The sequence below is a fragment of the Oryzias melastigma genome, linkage group LG8, assembly GCF_002922805.2.
Source record: "Oryzias melastigma strain HK-1 linkage group LG8, ASM292280v2, whole genome shotgun sequence".
Taxonomy (NCBI): Eukaryota; Metazoa; Chordata; class Actinopteri; order Beloniformes; family Adrianichthyidae; genus Oryzias; species Oryzias melastigma.
In genome coordinates, this window is record NC_050519.1 from 14,551,470 (window position 1) to 14,570,473 (window position 19,004).

Sequence of the window (19,004 nt, forward strand, 5' to 3'; positions counted from 1 at the left end):
GCTACATGCCAGTTATTATTAGGATGCTTTTAGATCAATTTGGACACCAAAGATGACCTTCAATACACAACAAACCAATATGTCTGTAATTTACCAGAAACTTCAATGCCCCCCAAAGGTTAGGGTATGATGACTATTGCTACTCTTCTAGGCTACATTTTTATCATGCACCAAATGTCAGAAATTGTTTCAGACAAAACAGTTATCAGCTAATCAATGACCTAAAAGTTGTTTTTTTGTTTGTTTTCTAGATGGTGGATCTGGGGTTGGTCTTGCACCAGGGCTCTTATTTTCGAGACTTGTGGAACATCCTTGACTTTATAGTGGTTAGTGGTGCTCTGGTGGCCTTTGCCTTCACGTAAGTCCCCCTTGTTGCCTCTCTCTGTCCTCTACCCCAACTGCCTTTAATGGCGATTCTCACTAATTCCATGGAGAACAGATTCTTCTGTTCTTCCATATTCATCCATAATCTTTTGTACTTCCCTCTTCATGGTTAACTTTTTCATTTAGTTTTGTTCTTGTTTGTGCTTTTTTGTCTTTTCAACTATTATTTTTTTTCCATTCTTCTTCAAAGCCTTTTCTTACCAACAGTTGGTACAGAAATGGTGACTTTTCTACATTGGACCAGTTCCTAACATACCCCAGTATTCCTAACATACCCCAGTATTCAGTTGCTCTCCAGACCCCTCAAAGCCCCAACGTCCACTGCTTTACAACCCCCCGCCTTCACCCTGACCCTGCCACCTTTAATAGAAAGTAGTGTCCCGACATCATAATCCTATCTTCCCTTTCCTTCCTGTGTGAGAGGTGAGGACCACCCTGTGCACCTGTAACCCTTTAGTGCTCAGGGCGTTCTAGAGTTAAATGGCCCAATGCAAAGCCAGGCCAGGTCATGCTGGGCTCACTTTGAAAAAGCTCCACTTTCTTTTCACCGATAAACCAAGGTACTTCAAACTATTTTATCTGCATGACTACTAAGCTAAGTTAGATTTAAAGGCAAATCAAGTTTACCTCTAGTCTTAAGGAATGCATTTCCTATTGCATGGTTAGAGAATATATATAAACAAAGTCTTTTTACTAAAGTTCCACCTTTTTCACTTTTGCCTTTTTACTCATTTGATACGCAGCATGATGCATTTAGTTGTATGAGAAGATGGTGGACAAGGAAAGACTAGCTGCATAGATCTGTAAGAAAACAGTAATTTATAATGTTTTTACTTTTATCTGTGCAGAAGTACCCCCCACCCCACCCTCTATGGCTTTTCTCTCAGCACCCTATCCACTGATGTTGACCTTTGGAGCTACTTCTTTAAGCAGCTTTTCCAATGCCGTGAATCTGGAGTTCTCTTTACTTGTTTTAATAACCACTAAAGTCTCCCAAAGTGATGCTGGCAACGTGTGCACAAAGTCTATACTATATTTTCTGCATTTTCTGCACTTTCAAATTTTCGTCAGTCGGCTCTCTGTGTCGCATGTCAAATTTACTGATTAATGTTTGCCCAAATATATGTTTGACGTCCCAGACGTGTGTGGGAGGAGCTATCACACAAATGGTTTCGCTACATGGAGCAGTGTCTATGTACTGTATATCTCATTACATTGCATGGAAGACAGGGAGGATGTTTAGAAATCTAATTTATGTGTTTTCAAAATCTCTACAAAAACATCAGAAATCAAGTCTCCATGTTTGGGTTCATGAGATCATTCAGAGATTCTCCGGTGTGGTGATCTTTACTTCTGCCACCGGAGCTGGGTCTGAGTGACAACAGCTTTCCGCTGCCACTTCCGTGTTTCTGTGACCTAGTTTGACTTTTTTGGCCCTGCATTAGCTTGAGAGGTTTAATAAAAGATTCAAAGTAGAGGATCTTTTTTTTTATTGTCTCGATGAAAATAAAAAAAATATAAAGTTTAGGAGGCCTGAGCAAGCTGCCTCCCCTCTCTGTCTGCCAGACAGCTAGCCACCCGAGGGCCAGCGTAACAGGCACAATCGCTCCAGCTGCGCCATCCCCCAGGCATCAATCAGCTATGTTAGCATTTCTTAGCATTGAAATGCGTTCGATGGGGATGCAGCTTTAGAATCCAGAATCTTATATGCAGCTTAATTTTGGTCGTACTTACTGACATTGAAGGGGTTTTGAGAGGTACACAACACTCAATGTTCGGTAGGGTGATATTGTAATACGCTAATATCTGTAACTCCTACAGATATTGCAAATTTGCTAACGTGGCTAACATTTCTAATATGTAGCATGTTACAAACAAGTTCTAAGGTATCTCCAAATTCCTTCCCTACTCACTATACACTATAGTGCACTACATAATGCATTCGCCATTTTCTAGCGTTATCCAAATCTACAATCTACAGTGTGGAAAATATGGTAGCCGCAAAAGCACCTTCTCCATCATGCATAGCAACACTCAGATCTCATTTATTGTTGACTGGCTCGAATTCTACTTTGTCTTTTTAATTGATTTTACCAGCAAAATTTGAAATTTTACAGATTGTGTATTTTTTTTTAATATTTTTTCAACATTTGCTTTTGTTCTGATATGCAGCTCACTTTGTTTAGAGCTCTTTACTATTTACTTATGAATATTTTATACACTAAAAACAATTGTACCATCGTCAGTGGTGGGATTACATCTCTTATTCTAATGCAATTTTGTTATACTGATTTTATGAGGACAAACCATTATTCCACCTGAGGTAATGACAAAAATAATACTCTTAACGATTTAAGATCTAGAAGTAAAACACCTTTAGAAAGAAAGAAAAGGAAAACACTGACAGTGTGTTTATACAAAGGAAGAGAGTCACTTTCAAGACCAAGAAAAGGTGCAAAAAGCTCCACTGACAGCATCTACAACTATCATCTGTTGCCTCTGAATCCTCTTTTTCACAAACACTTCGTTGTTCAGTTACATTGTTCTTTACTTATTGTGTATCTGTGTGCATCTCTCTTTAACTTTGTTGCATCTTTCAATCTCCTTGTCAGTCTGTGTTCTCCCTGAAATGTATGTTGAGTCGGCTTTCAGGTGTATAACATAGCACTTTTTTTTACATAAATTGTTACAAGATTAAAAGAAAAACTAGCAATTTCCCATAATAACCATATATTCATCTACTGCTTGAGTCACCAATGCTAATGGCCGATAGGAAGATCAAGATCAGTTTGAAAAGACTCCTTCAGATAGCTCCTTGATTGAATTGGTGGAAATCACAAAGCACTCCAGAAATGACCGTTAGTCTCATTGGAGATGTTTATCACAACTTTAATCCAATTAGTCAGGTCTGGGCCGTGTGGCGGCTTTCTCACTTCTGCCACAGAGGTTCTGCTCTCAGACTCCTGTCTAGACAGGATTATGAGGCACAATGACCAGAAAAAAACTACATTTTTAAACTAAAAGACAACTCTTTTATCCTAAAAACCTATTGCTAAACTACTTTAGCACTTTGTATTTTCATTTTCCTGACTTTTAGAGCCGGTTTATACTTCATAGGGATTTGTAATCACTCTGGTTATATTGGTCGCAAGCTGGAATCACTCTGTAGCAGGCTGTCGAATGAAGTCTTTACTGGTGGTCTGAAGTGGTATTCTTCAAGAATTCTTTGAAACCATTTTAAACCAATGTAAGAGCTTCACAGAATAGACAGAAGGGAACAAAATGACGATTAACTATTTGCAGGAAATATAATTCAGTTCAAATCAACATTTTGTTTACCTCATTACCACTTTCGACTGGTGTTGTTAGCTTTCTACACCTTGCAAAACACGTTTTCTTCGTAACTTTCGCAGTCAAGCTTCTGTTTCTCACAGTGATATAACTCGCCTTCAAAATAAGATACATCCAGTCTTTTGACAACGTCAAAATAAAAGCTTGTCCTATTTGTCTATCAATTAGAAATAAAAAATGTATTCTAACAAAGAGTAAAACATGTTGACATCTTTTACACACCGCAATCACTTTGCAATGTGAAAGACGCTGATGACATGATCCAAAATTTGAATTTTATATTCGTAATTCAATCACGTGCATATGGTGGAATTTAACCTAAACTTATTTTGAGTGGTTAGAAGACTCAATGGTGGAGCAAACTCGATTGAGAAGATTTCCACATCCTGGGATTTTAAAAACAAGGCTGCTATTATTACTGTATTCTATATGCAAGAGGGGTTAGATGTTATTTTATTAAAGTCCAAATATATATATATATATATATATATATATATATGACATTTTCACTGCATAGTAAATTTTTAATGCAACTATAACTTCAGCTTTTTTGATGAAAACATGGAGCAGATGGCTAATCATGGTAAATACGACTTAATTATAAAAAGTAAAGTCAATTTGTGTTTTGAGCCTTTTTAAAGGCAAGAAAAAAAGATTTACCATCTACCTTGACCCGTCTGCACCATTAATCAACCACAAGCTTATTTGTAGATGTAAGCATCTTCATAAAAGCTTTGCCTATTAAAAAAACACTTTCATTCACATAAAAATTTAATAAAATCTTAAAAATCTCAATTTAGTACTATATTAAATATTAAAAAAAACACTAAAAAACTGGAGACAATCACATCATCAGGCTTAAAAAGTCTAAATGTAACTCTGAATTTTGTTGCAGTTATCGCAGACAGTTGCAAGCGAAATCGGCCAATCTTAGTAAGAACTAGACCACATGAAGACAGTAGTGATTAGTTCGAAGTATAAATTGTAGCTGATATTTGTGTAAACATTCTACTTAAAAAAAATCATATTGTTACTTTTTATAAATTTAACTAATTCTTTTAGATTTTTTTCATTGTGTGTATTTTGTGTTTAGTTAGCTGAGTGTGTATTTTAACCTCATAATATCTTTTAAAGAGTATCTATGTTTAATTTTACTGCTTGTGTTAAACGAAGAAAAATGTAGGAGTCCTGTTCTCATTTGTGTTACCCTCTTTGTCCCTTGTGGAGTCTTTACCTCTTTTCTTTGTGTCCCATTCTATTCCTTTCTCCCGTCTTTTGTCTTTACGCTGTTGTGCCCTCTTTCTGTCTTTCACTCCTTACTCAACTCTTTGGATCACACCAGCGGCGGCGGGTAAAGTCCTTTGCACTCTTAGAATCTCTTCTGAAAGCAAACCTGTTGACTTTTCATCCATCCTTCATCCCAGCTGAAACTCGTGCTTGTCTTTCGTTTGATTTATTTTATTGTTCACCATGGAACGACTGACTCAAGCGATATCTAGGCTTCATACTAACGTGTGTCATTGCACATAGATGCAAAGTAACCTTCTGTGCCAAATGAGAATTTATCACAAAGTGCAGAAAGACGTTTATCAGAAACGTATGCAAAGAGCCCGTCATCTGGTTTGACTGCTGTAAGAATTGAGCAGTTACGTGGACTATCACCTTCAGCCTTAAGTCCTCACTCTAACCTTTACACTTGATGTACAAATGTTTTACACAGATCAGACAGTAAGAGCTGTTGTAGTTTTACCTAAAGAAATTAGACAGATATTTAACAGACTGAATTGTTTTTTAGTTTGGAAGACAACCTCAAGAAAAGATTCCATGTCACTTGAACAATTGTGCAGACTCTGCTGATTCTTGTTGTAGAACAAAGGCTTGGACACACCTGGCAAAGTTGGAGGGTGTAGCACGGACATGTTTTTTTTGCACTACTTCCATTATAGACCCTTTTCACGGTGACATCAGGCAAAATGGCGACAGGGCCGTCAATGTGGATGGTGACTTCCGGTCTAGACAGGCAAAGCTGACAACTGAACGCTGTTGAAGATAATTTTACGTAAATTTGAAGGCAACCTTACCAATTGTGATGGAAATTATTCAAAAGTATTCATTTAATAAATGTCCTACCTAACTGTATTGGTTTTCCTCTATTAGATCGTTCACAAATCAACATACAAATTTGAATAATCCTCCCTTTTTTTGACGTTTTATTGAAAATATCGACCTTTCATTTGAGCAGATATTATTCTAACAGGCAATTAGTTCATTTGTGAAAACTGTAATATTCTCCCATAGCATAGCTGCAAATTACACACATAATTTCAGCATAGCAGCTCTCAGCGCTTCCTTTGGGGCATTTCAAAAAAAGCCCTAAAAGTCAGATGTAATCAAGCTCAACGAGTCCTGTCCATTGCTAATTTATGCTAGGCTACCCACCACAACCACAGCCATTGTGTCCATGCCTGTACAACCACAGAAAGAGAGAGTTTGGTTTCCACTGAGGTTTTTGCTTCCTTTGGAAACAACAGCACTCCTAACTTTTAATGTTTCATCAAATGTTGCTTTGCCCAAACATTAAATGTTTTACAGTGGGTGCAACAAGGACAACCTTTGTTAGTAATGGTGTTCTTTGTATCAACAAGAACACAACTAAACTCTCTCCAAAACGATGGCGGATAAAAATGACCCCATCACTTAGACAGCTGCTCAAAAAGCAAGAAAAATATGACAAAGCAAAAGGCAAGGTTTCAATGCCGCATGGATAACTGTCACCACTAGCTGAGCATGTGCAAGCCACGGCTCTGGAAAGCATTGAAACACATTGCAGTGTGTTTACCTTTTGTAGTTAACAGATAGCATTCCAGCAGAATGATATCAGCATGTGGTGTAGATGCTAAATCCTAGCTAATTCTAGCATGTAGCTACAATGCTAACTTCACGCTTAGAAGTGAGGCTGAAATGTATGACGATAGCAACGCTGCATGTGTTGCTATGCAGTTAAAAGCAGACGCAGTTACTCTGTTGGAGTTAACTCGGATCTGAATGCCATCAAGAAATGGATGCTCACTGCCATTTTGGAAACCAAGAGGTTTGAAGTATCTGAGCGGTTGAACTCGCTGATGCTAAGTTTTCCTGTGATTGTGTGTTTACATGTGGACTCGTGCAGGGGGAACAGCAAAGGAAAAGACATCAGCACCATCAAGTCTTTGAGGGTGCTAAGAGTGTTACGACCTCTAAAGACTATCAAACGTCTTCCCAAACTCAAGGTATGTTTTTTACGTCACATTTTGCCTTAAGCTACCTACACACCGGGCCTTTGAATCGTCCAAGAGCCTGCGGTTAGCGGACGTACGCACATAGTGTTCATGTAGCACATGTCCACTATATCAGCACAGACTTATTCAATTCAGGTCAATTTACTTTGGTTTATATAGCCCAATATCACAATATAGTTGTCTCAAGGGGCTTCACTCCAGCATTTATACAAGAACATAACGTCAGTCGTAAAATATAGACAATAGCTGTAGGAGCACAGATGAGCCACCTGCTATCTGGAATCGTGAGACAGGCCAGAGGCGAGGTCCACTGCCAAGAACAGGAGCATAAATGAGCCACCTGGAAATTAGGGACAACACATGAATAGCACCGCACCAAACAGAGGCATGGAGAACTAAATGATAAATAGATGATAAAGGGAATGAAATTAGAGGACAGAATCCCAGTGACCATAGTTTGCCCAGCCTCTAACTTCTAGCAGCCTGCTAGCAACTAAATGTTATTAAGATTTAATAAAACATGTTATTAGTAAGGTGCATGCAGTGTGGCACACATAGTAGAAAACAATAATAGAAAGTCTACATTTTTAGCATATCAATATTAATATGTTAGTGTAGGTCGCAGGGGAATAGGTCGCCCTGGTACAGTTGATAAAGCATGTTGACATTTGTTGCATGTCCACCACCTACAGTTGGTGCGAAATGTTGAAGCAGTCCAAATCTTGACAATTTTGCTCCAGGTTTTTTCTTTTACAGCTTTATTCCAATATATGAAATACTTGATGTGGCTCAAACTGCAGTTAATATCTCCTTTGTGATCAATTCCAAATTGTTGACACTGGCGTGGATTAAAGGGGACTAAATCTGATTTCATGATTAGTGAAAATTTGACCTAGTTTAATCTGCAACAAATGTTCAATGGCCATGTACTTTATGAGGGGCCGTACAAGACATTATTTATTCTGAACCATTCACATTCATATATACTCTCTTTCGCATACATATATTCTCTTTCGCATACATATATACTATCTTACGCATACATATATATTCTCTTTCGCATACATATATACTCTCTTACGCATACATATATATACTCTTTCGCATACATATATACTCTCTTTCGCATACATATATATTCTCTTTCGCATACATATATACTCTCTTACGCATACATATATACTCTCTTTCGCATACATATATACTCTCTTTCGCATACATATATATTCTCTTTCGCATACATATATACTCTCTTTCGCATACATATATATTCTCTTACGCATACATATTTCGTATGCGAAAGAGAGTATATATGAATGTGAATGGTTCAGAATAAATAATGTCTTGTACGGCCCCTCATATATTTTGTACAAAAACATTTGTAAAAACCTGTGTAGTTATGAGTGAATGTGAACGTTTTGAACATAGAAGCCCAAAACGTGCGTTTACGCAGACTTTTCATTAAAAGCGGCCACTTGAATGTGTATTGCCGAGCGTAGAGTGAACGCACCGTTAGAGTTGAACTACAACATTTATTGATGCACAAAATGGAGTCTAGTAAAAGTTCAACCATTGCCCACCTCTCTTCCTACTTCCTGAACCCCTGTCCTCCTACTCTTATCTTTTCTCCACTCAGGCTGTGTTTGATTGTGTGGTCAACTCTCTGAAGAATGTGCTGAACATCCTGATTGTATACCTGCTCTTCATGTTCATCTTTGCCGTTGTGGCGGTGCAACTTTTCAAAGGACGTTTCTTCTATTGCACTGACGAATCTAAAGAGTTTGAGAGTGATTGCAGGTTAGAAATCTCCTTCCCTGGTATTTGACTTTACGAAGCTAAATGTGTATTGATTGCAACCTCATTGCATGCTTTGTTTGTTTCTTTCTCAATTTCTCGCTGACTTCTTTGGTTCAGAGTTTTTAAATTAGAGGTTAATGTCGTATTTTTAGAGTCAATTTTAAATGTTATGTACAAGAGAGCTCAAACGCTTGTCTCCATCTTTACTAATTGTGTTTCAGAGGCGAATATCTAGTGTATGAGCGTGAAAATGAAGTGAAGGCGCAGAAGCGGGAGTGGAAGAAGTACGATTTCCACTATGACAATGTGGCTTGGGCCCTTCTCACCCTCTTCACTGTTTCCACTGGAGAGGGGTGGCCGGAGTAAGTATTTGTGAGCCTTCCACAGCCTCCACATCCTTTTCTGAATAAAAACGATAATCTTCTTCCCCACTACAGTGTGCTGAAACATTCAGTTGATGCGACCTACGAGAATCGGGGCCCAAGCCCGGGATATCGGATGGAAATGTCCATCTTTTACGTGGTGTACTTCGTGGTCTTCCCCTTCTTCTTCGTCAACATCTTTGTAGCTCTTATAATTATCACCTTCCAGGAACAAGGAGACAAGATGATGGAGGATTATAGTTTAGAAAAGAATGAGGTGAGAAGGAATTAAAAAAAAATGTCAAAGCATAACAAGAAGTGACATCTGACCGCTGTTTGTCTCTTGTTCTTAACAGAGAGCCTGTATAGACTTTGCCATCAACGCTCGGCCTCTGACACGCCACATGCCCAAAAACAAGCTCAGCTTTCAATATAAGATGTGGGAGTTTGTGGTGTCGCCGCCATTTGAATATACCATCATGGCGCTGATTGCACTCAATACGATCGTGCTAATGATGAAGGTGAAACTTCACAAACTTACACGCAACCTTCTGTCTGTTTCTTTTCAATGAATGAACTCTTTTCTCGTGTTTGTGGTCGTCCCATGTATGCGGCTGTAAACGTGTGTATTTTTGTCCGTAGTATGACGGAGCTTCTGAAGCCTACGAAGCTGTGTTAGCCAATCTGAACATAGTGTTTACCTCCCTCTTCTCCATGGAGTGTGTACTCAAGATCATTGCCTTTGGAGCGCTGGTGAGTGTATTTGTGTGGGTTAACGTTCTATGAAAACTCTCTTCTTTGCTGCACACTACAGAAAAACATTGTTTTCACCTTTACCGCTTGATATGATTGAATAGTAATTTTAGCAAAGACAGTAAAATCTAGATCATATAAGTAGATTTTAAAAATGTGTTAATAAACAGAAAATGTATTTAACTGCTGTTACTTACTGCCCTATAGAGATCGAGACTTTATGTTAGATACTGGTTAATGGACACAACAGCTGGAGACAAGCTTAGCAGTAGAATCAAAATCTTAAATTGACTTAAATAAACCACCAAACAACCAAAACTTCAAATATACTTGGGGTGTGTCAAAAACCTACTTCAATGAAAAATGTAACTTTTTTAAGATGTTCTTGTGGAGGACATATTTAAAGAAAATTAACCTTAAAATTGCGTTTTTGAGCATTTCTTTACCTATTGTGAAACAGAAAAGGATGAAAAAAAGCTGTTGGAAAAAGCTTGTAAATATGACATAAACTCCTACGGCAAGCCACAAGCTCCTTACACTGCAAGTTTGACACAAATCCTCACACACAGTAGCTATTTTTGAAATGTACAACATCAATTATTTGTTGTTTTGTGATTTTTAGGGAAAATTGGAGGCAAATAATCAAGTCCATAGATGTTCAGATGAGCAAAAGTGGAAAAACGTTAACAAACATTGAGTAGAAAAGACATTTTACAAATGCATGTTGGGAGATCAGCGCAGAAGGGTAACAGTAAGTAATTAGTGGGGTGAGAGTGAATGGCATATAGTTGCAAAAATAGCAGCAAAGATGACATGGAGGGTGGGGATTACGCAGGAGAGGATTGTGAGTCTTAGGGGTCTATTAAAAAACGTACATGAACATCATAAAAATAAATAACACCTTAGTTTAGAGTGTGTGCATGTTTCAAAGGGGCTTAATTTAAAAGCCACCCCCCTTGATTTCCCGTTATTCCTTCACTAATGCACAGTTTGACTGCAGGCTGAGTGTAGGAAGGCTAAAGGAGTTGGTGCTTATCAGTTTTTGTCCTCTCTAGCCCAAGGTCTCTCCTTTTGAGTTGTTCTATTTTTACACTCAAATCATAAATGTTGAAAGTGTATCATGAGATTATTGTGATTTCCTGTATATTTTTCTGTAAAACAGACCTTGAGGTGGTCTGCTTTTTAATACAAGATGTTTCATGGATGTGGCCTGATGCAGCACAATGTGTCCCAAGCTGTCTGCTGGCATCAGTCCAACGGGCCGTCACTGCTTCATTTGTCTCATCTAATCTCTTCCTATCCCTTTCCGACTTTGACAAGTCTTCTTTTATTTTTTTCTTATTTCCTTTGCCTTTTAAATGTGGCCCACAGTAGTCTTAGACTGCAAGGACTAGATTGTAGTCGCAATTCTTCCGTACTCAAAATTTGCACACACCTATTACCTGATGAAAATTAATTTAGGCCCCTCCCCCCTAAAAGGATGACATCATTTTTTGAAGGGGAGAAACCGCCAAAAAATGAATTGGACCAAAAAGTCTATATTTCTTATGGGGCTCAAAAAGAAAATTAAAAAAAACACTTACTAAATAAAAGGAACTTAATCTGGGCTATCCAACTGGAATAATAAAACTATTATAGGATTGTCATGGGACCCATGGCCTTGGCAGCCATGTTGTAGCAAATTGTGAGATTTTCATGTTTTTGCAAAATATGGGAAAAGAAAATTCATGTTCGAGCGAGTAATACAGAATTTCACACACACACGGCCGAGTCTACAACTGAAGTTTTGTTGATCTTTAACCTCATGAAGAGGCTATTGCCGTTTTGAATTTTCCAAAATTTCAATCTATCACTTCCTAACTCTTGGAGCACGTGTCAAAGTCAAGGCCTGCCAGGTAGTTACCGGTATATCCGACCCGCCAGATCATTTTATTTTGTTTTTATTTATCTTGCCCTGGTATGAAAGCAAAACTTCGATTATGAAGGCAGTTATATTGATCATTGGCTTTTTTTTTCTAAACACACATCATTTATATAATTTTCATTTTTTTCTTTTAACATTTAACTTGTATAATTTTGACAAAATATATTTTTATTTGGAGTAAAATATTGAAAGTTATTTAAGGTTTAAGTGGATTTATTGTGGAATAACATTCCTGCCTGTCTTTATTCATATTTATGTCCAAAAGTTCCGTTTTTGAAATTTAAAAACTTTGTTGGTGTGTTTTGGATTTTGCCCCCTTGTGCGATTGAGTTTGACACCCCTGTCCCAGACCATCATTGGGAAGTTACTTGTTAAAATGTAATATATGAATTGTCATCTTAAGCTGAACAGAACGATGTAACATATATGATGTGACCATAATAGGAATGTGGGTGTGGTTAACAAAAACCCTCCGTTGCCAAGGAGATTAAAAAGTGAACTATTGGCGATTCTTTTAAAAATTATATAGACCTGTTCATCACCCACATGCAACCAAAAAATAAAATGGTTGCTATGGAGAAAAAATCAACAGAAAAACTGTCATTTTGAAAAAAAAAGTGGAGTTAGCTTATGAATTAGCCATGAGGGAAAAGCAGCCACTTAGTCAGTGGGGGCAGGTAAAACGGGCTAATGGGGGGATGGTAAGGACCAGTGCGGGGGATGGTACTGCCTGTGGGCCATACAACATGCCTTCCTGCTTTGATCTAACTTTTTTATTTTTAATATTTCCCCCCTGTATCTCCTTTTCACTGACATGTTTCTCTGTCAACTCCTCTGTACCTTTCTTCTCGTATATATGGCGGCCACGTCATCACTGGCGAGCATTTTACTGGCACTCTTTAGTATGCCATCTCCTGCCTTGTCCTCCCCCAATTAGTAATCTCTTGTCCTCCTCTGCTCTTCTTTTTCTTCCATTGTCTTTCTTCTTCTCATCACAGAATTATTTTAAAGATGCCTGGAACATTTTTGACTGTGTGACAGTTCTGGGCAGCATTACTGACATCCTGGTTACCGAGCTCGGGGTAAGTCCTACACTCTATGGCACTCACATGATTGAAGGGTATAAATAGGTCGAACATAATTTTAGCTGTTTTACGATTAACTGAGAACAGTATGGGAGGACATAGGATAAGGCGATTCCAGGATTGCTCAGCCATGCTTTCCCATATCTTAAAAGTCTTACGTAAGCGTCTCAGATGGTGGGATGAGGATCCAGCTCGCCAACTCAGAGTCAATGTCAGCATGCAGAGAACATGCTGATGCTCTGGGAACCAGAACAGAGCCTGCATTTCCCGCATGAAACTATTTTTCAGGTTGACTCAGAATTTGTATTCTATTTAATGATAATTGTTCAAACAAACTTTAATTGCTTCTTTAGTTGGATCAGGTAAAAAAGGACGATTGGATTTTGAGCATAAATCTGATATAAGTGTCACATTTGTCTAACATTTACTGGATTACAGATTAAAGTATCTGGATTGGAAAGCATCATTGTATAGTAATCTGTGGTGTTATAATTAAAATATGTAAAGCTTTCTGTTTTTTATATTAAGTTCTTTTATTGTCTTCTTGACTCCTTTACAAATCTGTGTATGTCATGTAAACACCGGCAGCTGTACTGACGTTTTATTTCTCTGTAATGATGGTTGATTTCTGTCTTTTTTTATCTTTTTTATCTTTTTACATGCTTTCTTTAAATCGTCCACAATCTTTTCGACAACGTACTGTAATCTGCTTTGCCCCGCCCAATCCCCTTCTCTCCCAAACTACTTGCTGTGATTCCGCCCAATCAAAATGCACTATGAATCCTCTGTGTCCACCCATGGCAACTGGCTGTCTGGTTGTTCTTCAAATCAACCAAAAAAAAAAACAAAAAAAAAACACCCACCCCCCCCAAAAAATGCTGCTATATCCATGTGTCTGCAACATCCACATGTAGATGGTTTGTAATTTTTTTTAAGATCTTCTTTTATTGCATGCGTTTCATGAATGTGAATCTCAATCAATGGTGTGGCTGTGAAGAAAGTGCACGTTGCCTGAATCCAGTTCTAAACAGCACGCACTGCATATCCTTTACCTAGGACTAATGCTCAGTTTGTAAAGGATTGGACTCTATAACTTGGAATAGATTGCTACATCTATCCATTGAGATTACTCATTTTGTTGTACAAGCATACAACGTACAGACACTCACCCACTCATTTGACAGAATCTAGTCAAGTTTTTTTTTTTTTTTCCACTAATAACTGAGTGAGTCCAAAGCTTTGCCCCTGGCAGAGAAAGCACGCCATGCATGATGACCCTTGCATGTCTTTGACAGGAAGCTATTACAGGGACAACTCGCCAATTTGCACCAGCACAGAACAATATGGTATACATTCGCTGGCCACTTTATTAGGTACACTTTGCTAGAACCGAGTCAGACTTTTGCTCTCAGAACTGCCTTAATCCTTGGTGGCATAGATTCCACAAGGTATTGGAAACTTTTCTCGGAGAGTTAGGTCTATATTGACATGATATCGTCACACAGGCATCCGTGATGCCAATCTCTCGTTCCCCCACATCTCAAAGGTGTTCTATTGGGTTGAGATCTCGAGACTGTGGAGGCCATTTAAGTACAATGAATTGTCATGTCCAAGAAATCAGTTTTAGACTATTCTGGCTTTATGACGTAGCCATCAGAAGATGGGTACAGCGTGGTCATAAAGAGATGGACATGGTCAGCTACGACACTCCGGTAGGCTGCGGTTGGTAAACATGCTCAACTGGTACTTAGCGTGCCAGGAAAATATCCCCCAAACCATTACACCACCATCACCAGCCTGAACCATTGATACAAGGCAGGTTAGATGCATGGTTTTATGTTCTTGACACCAAATTCTGACCCTATCATCCAAATATTGCAGCAGAAATGGAGACTGATCAGATCAGGCAACATTTTTCCAATCTTTTACTGTCTAATTTTGGTGTGAACGGTTGCTCCGTTTCCTGTTCTTACCTGACACTCGTGGTCTTCTGCTACTGTAACCGATCTGCCTCAACATTAGATGTGTTGTGCATTCAGAGATGTTCTTCTGCAGACCTCGGTTGTAACCAGTGGTTATTTGAGTTACTGTTGCCTTTCTGGAACCAGTGTGGCCATTCTCTTCTGACCTCTGGCATCACCAAGACATTTCCATCCACAGGACTGCTGCTCTTTTCTCTTTGTCTGACCATTCTCTGTAAATCCTAAGGATGGCTGAGCATACAAATCCCAGTTGATCAGCAGTTTCTGAAATATTCTAACCAGCCCGTATGGCACCAGCAGCCACATTTAAAGTCTTTTAAATCCCCTTTCTTACCCATTCTGATTCTTGGTTTGATCGTCTTAACCATGTCTACATTCCTGAATGTATTGAGTTACTGCCATGTGATTGGCTGATTAGAAATTTGGATTAATAAGCAGTTGGACAGGTGAGCCTAATAAAGTAGCCAGTGAGTGTATACTGTCCACTAATCTGCATCTGCATATGCCAAAGGTCCCTTTTTTATATTTCTGTCTTAAACTTTAGCCTTTTGCCTTTGTTTTGCTCTTCAACTTGGACCAAAAACTTGAAGAATACATGTTCAAGTCAGACATAATATCTCCAGAAAGAAAACAGCAGTTAAAAGTAGGGATGTCCCGATCAGGTTTTTATCAGGCCTGATCAGATTCAATGTCATTTGATTTTATGTATTTGTCCGATACCGAGTCCCGATCCAATACTTTTGTAACACATTTAAAACATGAATATATTGAATAAACAGGTTTGAGTTGTTTCTTATTAATATTTCATTAACCTTCTTTTGTCATTAAAAACTTAAATAGAACAATTCTATGAAGTAACTTCAATAAACAAGTAAAAATAGAGCAAATATAAAATAGAAAAAATAACTATTTTCTTGTTATATAAGTGATTATTAGTCGCGTGAGAAAGTTTAGTGACTTTAGCTTTAATATCTTTAGAGCTATTGAACATTTTTAACCAAATGTGATTCCTGTCCTCACTTAAAATTCTTAAAAATAAATGATGACTTTGTTTTAGCATGAATTTGATGATGAGTGTTTATGACTAGCTGATATCATTACAACCATTTATTAGTTTTTTCTGTTTTATTTATTCATTTATTTATTTTTAAGATTATGTGATTCTTTCTTAAGCTCTTAAGACATCACATTTTCGGTTTTATTACCACAATAGTTAATTTTCTTAACTTTGATTTCTCTGTCAGATAAATAAAACAGGCATATTTAAGAACAGCTCAAGTCTTAAAGAGTTAAATCACGGAGCTAGCATGTAGCAGTTAGCAGCTGCTGTTTAGCCGCCTGTCTGTTGGTAGCACAAAGAGCTTGACATTAAAAAGAAACAGAAACTCAGTCTTTTTCTGTTGAAATGTCTTTATAGGTTATTGTTTACTTTAAAACAAACCAATAGAGGAACTTGGTGTCAGTTTAAAGCGTTTCCATAAGAGTTATTGATCTTGGAAGTCTGAATCTATGATCATATTGCTCGCTTGACTGAATTGTTTGTGTTAGCCTCCTGTTTAAACTGCTGTCATATTCTGCTGCATTTTACGGCAACATCTGTTCGTGGGATGCAGACTTCTAGTGGAGTATTTATCCGCAGAAATAAGCTTGAAATATGAAGCGCTGATCATACTAAGAATAAATGAAATATCCGATACTGATCGGGGGGACAACATCCCATTTCGATTGAGTCATCAACCACGTGATTTGACACGATTTTCGATCACGTGATTGGATCGGGACATCCCTAGTTAAAAGTAAGCATTTTTAATAAGGTTTCAGAGCCACATTATCAAGTGGTGAAACTGATCAAGAAGATACCCAAGAAACCTTCACATAAAATACTTTTTTATTTATCAGTCACGTCACTACTGTGTATGACATGACTTCTCTTGTCAGTTCTCAGTTGATGCATGGTCTGCTCTTATGTTTGCTGTTTGAAAATGCATGCTGTGGATTTGCTACATTTGTTAAAAAGAAAATGAAAATTGCATATTTGCTTGAGAGAATTAGTGCATTTGGTTGTCTTCCCAAGAAAATGTCCTGACATCCCTGCACTGGAACTACTCACCGATCCTACCACGATTACTAATGATGTGTCCCAATTGGATGGAACTCGTTACATTTGGATGGTTTCTTTTTCCCTGTGTTGCATTGTTTGGTTTTGTCTGATTTATTGGGTATGAAAAGCTTGTTGGAGCCTTGCTGATTTGATATCTGTTTGCTTTGACTTGTTTGGCTCCTTTTGATTTCATTTATGTTAAGTTTGAATCTTTTGTTGGGTTTGACTGTTTTCCCCCAAATTCATGTTATCTTTATAAAAAAAATGATTCTGCAGCAAAACTAACTTATTCTATTTATTGTTTCTCAAACCTCCATGTCCTTTCCTTTGTTTTCTGTTTTGTTTTTTTAAATCGTCCACATCTCCGATCTGTCCTCTGGTCCTGATGTTGCTGCGCTTCAGGATAACTTCATCAACCTAAGTTTCTTAAGGCTGTTCAGGGCAGCGCGCCTCATCAAGCTGTTGAGGCAGGGAGAAACTATTCGCATCCTGCTCTGGACCTTCGTTCAGTCCTTCAAGGTTTACTTCATAATTTTGCATCATAACTCACACAAATGATACTCACGGTCACCTCAATACAGCCTTTTAAAACTTCCAAGTCTGCACAAGTTTGAGTTCAAACCCTGACTGTGTCTGTCCTCAGGCGCTGCCGTATGTCTGCCTCCTCATTGCCATGCTATTTTTTATCTACGCCATCATTGGAATGCAGGTGAGAGCTTCAGTCTAAACACTTTAAGGATGGGGTAATTTAAAATGATTATGTTAGTAATGGGGGTATGGATTTCGATTTTAACCCCTTGACATCTGAATTTATTTCCAGCTATGAAACAATAAAACCCCCTTACGCTTTCAGGAAGAAATTAAGCTAATGTTAGGAAGTGGTGGTGAAAGACCCAAATGCAGGATACCAGTCTTGGTGGCAGAAAAGTAAAACATTTAATTAACAAATTGAAACATGACAAAAGCACGGAGAAACAAAACAGTGGCAGAACCGAACAGATGACCTTACAATGATGAACTGAAAACCAGACACGTAAATACACTCAGGTCGATCAACTAAATGATGACAACTGTGGATGATTAACCTGAACATAGTGAGAATGACAAGGTAATCAGAATATGAAAAAGCATTACAACGCAAGCTTAAAATCCTGACAGTACCCCACCCTAAAAGGGGAGGTCCCAGATGCCCAAAACACCCAAGAGGTGGGGACCCTTGCGTGCAAAACATAAACAAGTCCAGAAAACAGAGCCCCTGCAGCCAGACGGATGTGAGGGGTATTAGAATCCCTTCACAGGAACAGGCAAGAGAGGAGCAGTCCCGGCAACCCTCCTCCAAAACAGGAAATACAGTCAAGGGGGATGAGCGGCGACCATCCACAGGGACAGAGAACATGAAGAAGTAGTCCCGGTGACGCTCCTTTGGGAACCGGCACATAAAGAGGAACAGCCCTGGCGACCCTACACAGGAACATGAATCTTGAAGGATGGCCCCCCGACACTCCCCCTCAGGAACGGATTTGGTGGGCCTGGCAAGACATGATATTGCTGCAGGGAAGTCCATCTAGCATGGCGTGGACTGCAGAGGAAGAAAACTCTGCCGCAAAAATTCTCCTGCTGGGTCCAAGGTGGTCAGATCATTCTGTCCTGTTCTGTCGCCAGTTTTGTTTCTCCTTGGGTATTTGTCATGTTTTGGTTATTTTATTAAATGTTTTAAGTTCCTGTCATCAACCCTGGTCTCCTGCCAAGTCCGGGCAGTTCATTTTGAAGCTGAAGTCTGATGCATAAGTTACAGCTGCACTTCTATTGATTGCATGTATGACTTAATGTGCAAACTTTACGACTATTTTGGCAGCTTTTTGGAAATATTAAAATTGAAGAAGATGGAGACAGTGCCATCAACCAGCACAACAACTTCAGGACCTTCATACAAGCCCTGATGCTCCTCTTTAGGTGCCTTATTGTTTTCATAATATATGGGTGGGAA

General features: G+C 38.5%; 1 protein-coding gene across 1 annotated transcript in view; it reads left to right on the forward strand.

The window, feature by feature from the left end:
• Nucleotides 1–19,004, forward strand: part of cacna1aa (calcium channel, voltage-dependent, P/Q type, alpha 1A subunit, a) — a gene marked incomplete in the record, with an annotated part of 94,472 nt that overhangs the window by 47,996 nt on the left and 27,472 nt on the right. The window contains 13 exon segments of the mRNA XM_024272748.2: nt 252–358; nt 5,078–5,086; nt 6,905–7,004; nt 8,650–8,810; nt 9,032–9,172; nt 9,248–9,449; nt 9,529–9,693; nt 9,815–9,925; nt 12,848–12,931; nt 13,106–13,108; nt 17,420–17,536; nt 17,661–17,726; nt 18,873–18,970. Of these exon segments, the coding sequence (XP_024128516.1) occupies nt 252–358; nt 5,078–5,086; nt 6,905–7,004; nt 8,650–8,810; nt 9,032–9,172; nt 9,248–9,449; nt 9,529–9,693; nt 9,815–9,925; nt 12,848–12,931; nt 13,106–13,108; nt 17,420–17,536; nt 17,661–17,726; nt 18,873–18,970 (1,364 nt within the window).